This window comes from Spea bombifrons, chromosome 2, assembly GCF_027358695.1.
Source record: "Spea bombifrons isolate aSpeBom1 chromosome 2, aSpeBom1.2.pri, whole genome shotgun sequence".
In the NCBI taxonomy this organism is placed as follows: Eukaryota; Metazoa; Chordata; class Amphibia; order Anura; family Pelobatidae; genus Spea; species Spea bombifrons.
Genome location: NC_071088.1, coordinates 107,122,793 through 107,132,795, shown reverse-complemented (window position 1 = coordinate 107,132,795; position 10,003 = coordinate 107,122,793). Strand labels below are relative to the sequence as shown.

The window sequence follows — 10,003 nt, the reverse complement described above, 5'->3', positions numbered from 1 at the left end:
ATAAATACAATTGTTGATAGCATTCGTGAAAGATAAGGAATTAACTAAAACCAGCCTTAAAGAACTTATTTGTAAACAGGTCCATCTTTATAATGAATTATATTGTGATGTTCTATATTAATCCAGTGCAATTTATTCTTCTTCTTCTATCAATAGCCTTTGAGAACTTCACACATTGCAAACCTGTAACAAACATATATATGGCATTAAACGTGCTGGTTATATTAAATCATGATACTTAAAGGTGATAGATTATACGGTGGAGGTTATGAGTCATAGATATATGTAGATTTCATGACTAGTTCTTCAAGAAGGCCCAATTGTTGCCAGGTGCTCTGGTAAAGGTCAATCCTACATATCATAAGCCCATTATGATTTTGTTAGGCTATCTGCATAAAATGTTAAGAGCGTATATCTCAATTTCTACGTTCTAAAGTACTTTGAAGACGGAAGGGGGGCCTAGTGCAAATGCATTTGGTGTTCAAGAGAAGAGTCTGATGCTCCCTTTATCCAAGCATCTGGGTAAAAGTGTCGTTATTTGATGTAATTGTAAAATGAGGAATTACATTTCTCAGTGTTCAGAATGCATGACGTTATGCAGATATCTTTTAACTTTAAGATGCGTCTGGAGGTAGCCATACAGCCCTCACATTAACGTCCCCTATATACCTCTGCATGACTTTGTCGGTAATCTTCCATGTGTGCTGTATGGCAGTTTATGGTGTTGCTTTTAACCTTGATGCAACCCACCTCTTAATTAACTAACACATTAACTTCCTAAAGTATTAACCATGAGAGGGAAATTACCATGTTTATGTTTACCAGCATCCAGGCTAAATCTCCATCACGCTATGAACAGACATAAAACTGTATAGATTTAATGAATCTGGGATTTATTACATTGAATGCATTTCCCCCGTCTGCCTTGAAGTTGTTGTTCCCTTGCCACCTCTGTGATGTATTTTTTTTACATTCTGTGCTTGGTTGCTGCTGTTTGAATGTTCTACGTGTGCTTCTGGGCTATTCTTTCAAAAACCTTGGGAATTAATGATTTCTGCTTAATGTTCTTCCAAACTGGTACACTCAAAGTTGAAAGCTATTATTCCTTATAAAAAGCTAGCCAACCACAGCTGATTCTACATAAATATCTCTCATGGTGTTTTATGTACTTTTTTTTTTTTTTTTTTTTTATAGAGGTATTGCTTCTAAAGCACTATGCTCAGAAGATAGGGAGACATGTTTATAGTACAGGTAATAATATAGTAAAATAAATCTATTGTAAATGGTTTATATGTTTATAGAAATGTGAGCAATAAGTTCCCATCTCTCAGTATTAGAAAGGTAAAATCATATATAACCCTGTGCCTCATTTATCACTGTGAATATCGTAAAATGTTATGGCCACAGAGAGTAAAGAAATAACTCAACTTTATATAATTGAATTTCGAATGAAGAAGCACATAACAGTATAAGAATAAAAAAAAATAATATACACCTTAAATCATTTTTTTTTTATATAATTTGGATTGATTCATTTATTAGCAAACATAGTTTAGTTAGTTGAATTATAAAGCTATGCAGCCTGACTGTACTAAGTTGTAGTTCTGATATCTTTACGAGAGAATTCAATTTATGGATATGTTTTACTGTGTCTGGTGAGCCACAGAACAATGTATTTCAGACATTAAATAAATGTATATTTATGCATGAATGTATGCTTTATGTATATAATGCATCAAAGTGGGTGAAAAACTTCAGAGGACAATAAATACACTGGCCAGTAAATGTTGTAAAAATACCTATGGCTGATTGGAGATATAAAGAATCATAACTAAATGGAGACTATAACAGACTTCAGTGCTACCCAAAGATGAATCGGAGAGGCAGTATTTATATGTCAAGAGGATCCATTCTGTGTGCCTTTACTTTTTTCCATTTAGTGCCTTTCTTTAAATGTTTTTTTGGACAAGATGTGGCTGTGCTCCTTCACCTTGTTGTCTGCCAAAGGTTTTTTTGGACCACTTTATTACTGGGCTACTTGAAGAGGATTGCCAGCCCTCCTCTGTCTCTCTGCTATTTCATCTTGGATGTCAGAGGAGGGTTAAATGCTCAACACACAAACACAATAAGATAAAAAAATAAGGAAATAAAATCGGTTTATTCATATGATCTCCTTGTCTTAAATAAACCTCTGTGTAGCCAGATATTCACAAGCCCACTAATCTGCTGCCTATGGATGAATCTTGAGTCTACTTTCTCGTCCATTCCACAATAGAAACACTTACAACACTTACCACTTGGTGATATTTCCAGAATCTTTGACATCTATTACACTCCATCCGACATGTAAAAATGCCTTGTAATATTCCATTTGTTTTTTTAGACCCGTCCCTTTAGTTGTCACGCCTGTCTCTTACCTTTACTTCTCATTTCTATAACGCCCATTCAAATCTGCAGACAATTTACTAGATTCACTTTTTATTATAGTGCTATCTCAAATTATTTCTTCTTATTGTTGTACTAAAATGCTTCCTTCATTGGAATGTGCATTATGAAATATGTACCTGTAAAAGCTATAGATTTACAATAAGCGTTACTGATATTAACTCTATACTGATGATGATAATGTGCTTAAGGTTAAATAAATTTTTTTTATTTTGGTCAACCTCTTAACCAATTTGATTGAAAATTGCAGTTCTGATCACTGGTAAGCAGGCTGTCTTTGCATTAGTCTTCCTGTTTAATGATAAAACCAGTTTAGAACTGTCCATCATTTTCCAGGTGGTTGTTTATTGCACCCTCTGTATAGGGTATAATGGGCCATTTAGACACATAAGCTGCATCCTTATTAGATGTGTAAATACACCAGTGTTTGTAACTCCACTGAAGAATAAACGAAACAGTAAATGAAGCAGAACAATCTATTTATTGAGTGAATCTGCACTTTGGATTGGATTGAATCACTTGAAGTATATTGTTATTTCACCAGAGATTGTTCTTCAAGACAAAATAACCTTCATCAAGGTCAATAACTGCCAAGTAACCAAGAAGTTGCAAGTGAATATAACTGATGACAAAACAGTGAGTTCCTGAAGAATAATCCAAGCCTCCTACAGGGGGAAGCAAAACACATATCTGCCTCATTTCTGACAATCTTGATTATGTTCTAAATACTGTAGTGTCTACTGTGAGACACCTAATATAATGGAAACAAATATGTTATTTTTGGTAAAGGATTGGCACTGGGCATGGGAGCCTTAAAGAGTGTAGAAACAGAAGCAAAATTTGATAAAAGCCAACTGGCCCATCTTAATCGGTCATTATGTCTACCTGCTTTAAAGTAGCAAAACCAACGAAATTATAGAAGCACAAAGCAGACAGACCTAGGCATCTCCTAGAAGATATGAGATGTGGGACTTCTTCACTCCCCTTTTGTCCTCTTCAGCAAACGAGCTTCACAGAATGATAGATTAACATAATTTCCAAGATAATTTGCTGGCCCTAAGTGTCATTACTAGAGGTCTGCTGGGGAGAGTAGTTACCTACAAAGAGGGCAAACTAAAGTGAGATAATGCTTTTATTTTTAACATCTTTCTAAACAGGTCTCAAGGAGCAATTCCATATTCAAGGGATCTTATAGACTAGCATTTGAGTGGCAGAGATACTTAACATATTGGTATGTATGTGTGCACATATAGTTACATATCTAAAGATTTTATGTACATTGTTTCATTTGCTAGGTCTAACCCAGGGCAACACCACAAGCCACCCCCTCTGCACCACCATTTCTCCTTTAAGCACTGGGATATGACATCCTATTCTTGTGCTCTGTCTTTTAAGGATACCTGGTGCCAGGCAAAAATAACCTGTTGAAACCAGTTTGGGAGATCAGTGATTGGCATTGCTGCTAATAGGGCGATTGGGCCCCCTCTGGACCTACCATCCTATATATAATATATATTATAACCTAGGAAGGGTGAAAATGTGGTCACACCCTTTGTGACAGTGTTTTTATATACAAATACATCATCTCAAGGAATGCTCTATCTATGCTGCTCAACTGCAAACACTCTTGTAAGTCCACAATGGAAGCCTATTTATGTTTATCATTTGTTTTTCACCCCAAAAAATAAAACAATTTTAAACTGACACATCAGTACAAATGTGCTATTGCAAACATTTTTGGTGACTCATCTGTGCATCATAATTAACTACATTCATGAATAAAGCATATGTATCTCAGTGATTTTATTTTATATTTTATTTTTCAGAAAAAAATGTGCAGTGAGTTGCTTCATAGAAGTCACAAATACATTGTTAGTGGGGTTGATCATTATATCATTTGTTGGAAACAATGCAAATGAAATAACACACAGGTGCATAAACTACAAGTCACGTTGCAAGTCAACCTTTCGCTGATAATTAAAATGTACATTGTAACATATACATCTGTTCTGTGACTTTGGGTATACAGTTGCATTTGTATACATAGATCCTTTGGCAAAAATTTGGATTTTTGAATTTTTTTTTTACAAAAATAGAACATTTTTGGTTCAATATTTACAAACATAATACAATTACACGGTATATATGAGAAAACACTACCAAATGGCAAGCCGTGTGTGAGATAAGAGCAAAAACACAGTATAAAAAAAAATAAATACGCCACATTTCATAAAAATTACATGAACAACAAACAATGTCTGTTTTGAAATATCAAATGTTTTCGATATGGCAGAATAGCATTCCTACCCTTTTCATATAATTTAAGGCACATTGGGGGGGATTTATCGACATTTTGCTGCAATGCAAATCACTCTGGGCTTGCAATGTATTAGTAAAAATAATAAGAATTGGAAAGTATTTAATTTAGCTGCATTTTACTAAAAGGCCAGAGTATGTTCTGATAGATTCCTCCCATTGTCTATGTGTGTACATACATATATATATATATATATATATATATATATATATGCTGTGTGTGTGTGTATATATATATATATATATATATATATATATACACAGTTACAAGGAAGCTGAAATATTTCTAATTATATTTTAAATATAAATATTTTTTCACATTAATGTATCTAATGACAAACCCAGTGCTATTTTAATGTGTGTAGGGCTTGAGATTTTTTTTTTAATAGAAGTATGTATCAAAGACAAAAATACATTGAACTAGGTTTGCAAAAAAACAAACAAACAAAAAAAACCCCACTCCCATAAATAAAATTAAAATCTCTATCTTTTTTGCAATTGCAGTACCGTAGTTTTTGAAAGATGAGAAATGCTTGACCCACCAAGCAGCCTTATGTTTATCCAGATTGCAGACAAAATGGCAATAGGAGATCCAAATGACTAAAACTGTCATTAAAAACCACCTGGTATTTCTTCACCTTTTTTTGGGAGGGGGGCTGGAAGACGTTCATAACTTTTTCCAGGAACATAATTGTAGCTTTATGCTGTCTTCAGAATGTGTGTACCATTATAAAGAACATTTATGCATATTAATTTATCTTTGAGTTTTGCAGCTCAATCAAAACATGTTTGCGGGTCTCCATATCAGTGGCGGCTTTATCTGTGTTTAAAGTTCGTCCTGCTCACAGGTACTGTCACTTGGGGCCACATATCTGGTGGAACCTGGGGATTTGTAAAGTGGCATTGAAATTTCCTGCAGGTCAGGAAGTCTGCCAGACCTTGGAGGGGAAATAAGTTTTATTGTCCTGCTTTCATAGTCTTTAGGTACCGCTTTCTCATACACACTGGGCAGGACACCTGTTTTTGCCAGGTGTGCTTGTGCTGTAGAAGATTGGTAATAATTATCTCTGTGTAGTGGGTCGCGGGGAAGGGACGTGCTTTTACAAAAACTTGATACAGAGAGCTGGCCCGTGTGCATGGTGGAAGAGTGGGCATTTGGTGGTCTACCGCAAGATGGACTCCAGCAACGATCTGAATGTCCTAGTATCTTGCACTCAGTGGTACAGGCCCATAATCCTAAAAAAGATGAAAACATTAATTAACACTTTAAATAGAAAAGAATCTATGGTGTTCTTACTGAAGTAAGTGGGTGAACAAGGACTGAAAATGTGTTGTTAACCGCTCTGTGTTGGGAACAATAAATAAAAATGTCCATGGAATTTTATCATCTGAGGTTCTGAAACACAGGGATACATACCAGGTAGACTTCTGTCTCTCATGAGTCCCCAGTTAACCAATCACCCATACATAACACATATAAAGTATGATAATGGATCTACCTACACTATCTAGATTATTAGTAATATTAGTAATAACCAGACTTTGTGAAGCACACAATATTTTAAAGATCCCCTTAAATTAATCTGGCTTGGGTTTTGTGTGTGCCCCATTTCAACCTTGTGTTGACCTTGACCCTGAGAAACACTTGCTATACAGCATGAAACAGTTTGGAAACCATTCTTAATCCTACATTATTTTAAGGTATTGATGAACCTAGCATACAGCTTTGGAGACTACATCATAAGCCAGCCTCAATTAAAATCATATATTTGAGTTTTGGCTATTATAAATATATATATATATATATATATATATATATATATATGCATACAGGTACAATCATGTATTGAGTCGCTCTATACATCTAAGATCTAATACATCTAAGCTCCATGTTATGTACAGCCTATAGCAGTACCGATATCAGTGCTACCGAGGTTCATTATTTATTCTACAGATAGGGTTTCGTTACATTTCCATTGTATAGTATGGAAAATATATAAAATATATTTATTAACCCTTTTCACTACATGATTGGTGATTATCTTCTCTCACAGACATTAAACACCTATCAGTGTGGCTGTAGTCTATCCCGGTTTCTGATTTAAGATGACCCTTACCGGTCTGCATGTGGTTAATGAGGTCTCTCTTCAAGGCGTCCCCGCTGATATCAGAGTCGCTGTCATTGAAGTCACTGTCCCCCTTGCCACTGTCCTTGCCACTGAATTTCTCCGCTTCTCGGATGGATATGGTGTTGAATGAATGCCCTTTCCAAACCGTCACAGTCGCTCCCGTTTCCTTCCCGTAACCAGGAGCTGGAGCATAGTTCTGCGGGAGATAAGTCATCATAGAAAAAAGGATTCTACAACCAGGGGATGGGCAGCTTCGGTTTTAGTTAGTACAAGTCCCATGGACCTCGGTCACTTTTAATTGCTAAGGTTCATAGGAATTGTGGTTAAAACCTGACTAGGCGATTGGGAAGTTCCTTCAAGAACACAAATAAGATCGCACGAACAGTGCCCTTACCTCGTTATTGGTTGTACGCAGCCTCTTTTGGGAATCGTATAGACAGGACCCGAAGCTCTCTTCTGTACTGGGCACCTCTGGGGTGGCTGCAGCTTCTGCCCCAGTGAAAGGTGGGTTGCTTGTAGGGAAAGGTCTGGCATCAAAAAGGTTCTCCTTCTGACTGTCAATAAGTTCATCATCATCCTGCTCTCCTTTCTCCAGCTCAGAGATGTCTCTTTGATTCTTACTGTCAGCCTTATTTTCCTTCCTGCGTTTGTTGCATGTGGTTGCAATGGTGATGATGGCCGCTAGTAGCAAGGTACAGCTTCCAGCAAGGACAATGATAACGATCAAGGGGATATCCCAGTGGGAAACTTTCTCCTCCCAAGAACTTGGCTGCATGACCTCATGGTTTATTGGAGGGGTCGCAGCTGTGACTAGGAAATTGATAGTGGCTGTAGTGGAAAGGGGTGGTCTGCCACTATCAGTGACAGTAACCAGAGTTCTGAAGACCTGACCCACCGCTTCACTGATATCAGCATTAAGGACAACCTCCCCAGTTTGTTTGTTGATACTGAAAATATTCCTGCCTTCTTCGGAAAGGTTGAAAGTAAACTCAGCATTAATCCCTTCATCTGCATCTTTAGCCTTTATCTGGGTGACCAGGAAGCCATGAGGTGCTCTAGAAGGGACCCCAACTTCTGCAGATCCGTTTGATAGCACTGGGTGAACAATGACAGGTGCGTTATCATTTTGATCAACCACCTTGACTTTAATGATGGCGCTACTTGTGAGTTGCGGGGAGCCTCCATCACTCGCCTGGATCCTCAGGTCTAGCTGTTTGAGAATCTCATAGTTAAATGTTCTTAGTGCATAAATAGCCCCCGTAGCTGGATCCAGAGATACGTATGTAGAAATGGGTGCACCCATAATCTCTGTCTCTACCAGTCTATAAATGACTTTACCATTGTGACCAAGATCGGGGTCTCTTGCAACTACTGTGGTGATATACGCTCCTGGTGCATTGTTTTCTAGTACAGACACTTCATATACTGGTTTGGCAAAAACAGGGGCATTGTCGTTTTCATCACTTACCCTGATGGTGTACTGCTTGATTGTTTTGAAAGGAGGGGACCCAAGGTCTTCAGCGACCACAGTCAGGTTGTACTCGGCTATCTTTTCCCGGTCTAAAGGAGAAGTGGTGACGATCATGAAGCTGTCCTCGTAAGCTTGCTGCAGCTTGAAGTGATCGTGTCCATAGAGAGTGCAGTGAACTTGCCCGTTCGGACCGGAGTCCCTGTCCGTGGTGCTGATCAGCGCTACAAAGCTGTCTTTAGCAGCAGCCTCGGTGATATAAGCGACTCCTGAGCTGATGGAAGTGAGAGGGGTGATGCTTATATCCGGGGCATTGTCATTCACATCAATGATATGCACGATGATTTTACAGGTAGCAGTTAAAGGATTGGCACCCGAGTCCTGAGCTTGTACATCAAACTCATAGGTTTGTTTGGTCTCAAAGTCAACTTGACCTTCAAGAGTTAGGCGACCGGATTTTGGATCGATTTTAAATAGCTGTCGAACCTCCTGAGACACCTGAGTACTGAAACCATACACAATTTCTGCATTCACACCTTCATCGGGGTCAGCGGCGTTTAAATCCAGCAAGAGGAATCCTGGAGGGGCGTCCTCCATAAGCTCCACAATAACAGTGTTCCTCTCAAATACTGGGCTGTTATCATTAAAGTCCATCACCTTAACATTAATAACGGCGCTGCCAGAGCGAGATGGACTTCCCCCGTCCATGGCCACCAGTTCCAAGGTGTAGGAAGACTGTCTCTCTCGGTCAAGCTCTTTCATTAGCACCAGGTCTGCATATTTCACCCCATCAGCCCTGGTCTGCACGTCGATGCTAAAGTGACTATTAACTGATATTTGGAAGCTCTGGATAGAGTTTGACCCAACATCTTCATCCATGGCTATTTCTAAAGGGATTCTGGTGCCAACAACAGCACTTTCAGACACCTCCACAGGTATCTCCGGGTTCGGGAATTGAGGGCTGTTGTCATTAATGTCTCTCACCTCAACTTCTACATGAATCAGCTTGAATTGCTCCTTGGAGAAACTGACCACATCCAGGGCTAGGATACAATTAAGAGACTGTTTGCAAATCTGCTCCCGATCTATCCTCTCCCCGATGCTCAGCTGCCCATCACTGGTCCGGACGTGGATGAGGGAGCTGTTGAACTGCTTCATCAGACGGAAACTTCCTTCTCCTGGTATGTTAAGGTGCATGTCTTCGGCTAATGTCCCTATAACAGTGCCAGGCTCGTCTTCTTCATAAGTCCTATAACGCATAGTCTTGCAGCCACAGATTGAAACCAGGGTGAACAAGAAGAGAAGCCTTAGGGATACAGCCCCAAAACAGCATCTTCCTTCTTTTGGAGCCATTTTAAATAACAAAGCTTATTAAAACGCAGGTATAAAAAGTATTAGTTAATAGTGTGAATAAATACTGACTATTAAGTTTCAGACTTGTGTGCAGGCATAGCAGCTTCCAAAGCGCCGATCTTTTTTGTGAGGCACTAACGCCACCCTCCCATTCAACACAGTCTGGAGCTCTGATCGGGTCTGGAGGAGCTGGAGGGGGCTTTATAAGCTCAGACATGCAAATGCACACAGAGAGCAGCCAATCACAGAAATGCCTTTGACACCTTCCTCTCGAATTCTTCCCATAGCACTG

General features: G+C 38.7%; 1 protein-coding gene across 1 annotated transcript; it reads right to left on the bottom strand.

Moving 5' to 3' along the window:
• Positions 1-5,576: 5,576 nt before the first annotated feature.
• On the bottom strand, positions 5,577-9,715 carry LOC128475174 (protocadherin-8-like). Its single transcript, XM_053457646.1, has 3 exons — positions 7,285-9,715; positions 6,879-7,086; positions 5,577-5,997 (listed from the first exon to the last, which is right to left on the bottom strand). The coding sequence occupies exons 1-3, from the start codon at positions 9,709-9,711 to the stop codon at positions 5,588-5,590; spliced, it is 3,045 nt and encodes a 1,014-aa protein (XP_053313621.1). The 5' UTR covers positions 9,712-9,715; the 3' UTR covers positions 5,577-5,587.
• Between the last annotated feature and the right edge of the window lie 288 nt (positions 9,716-10,003).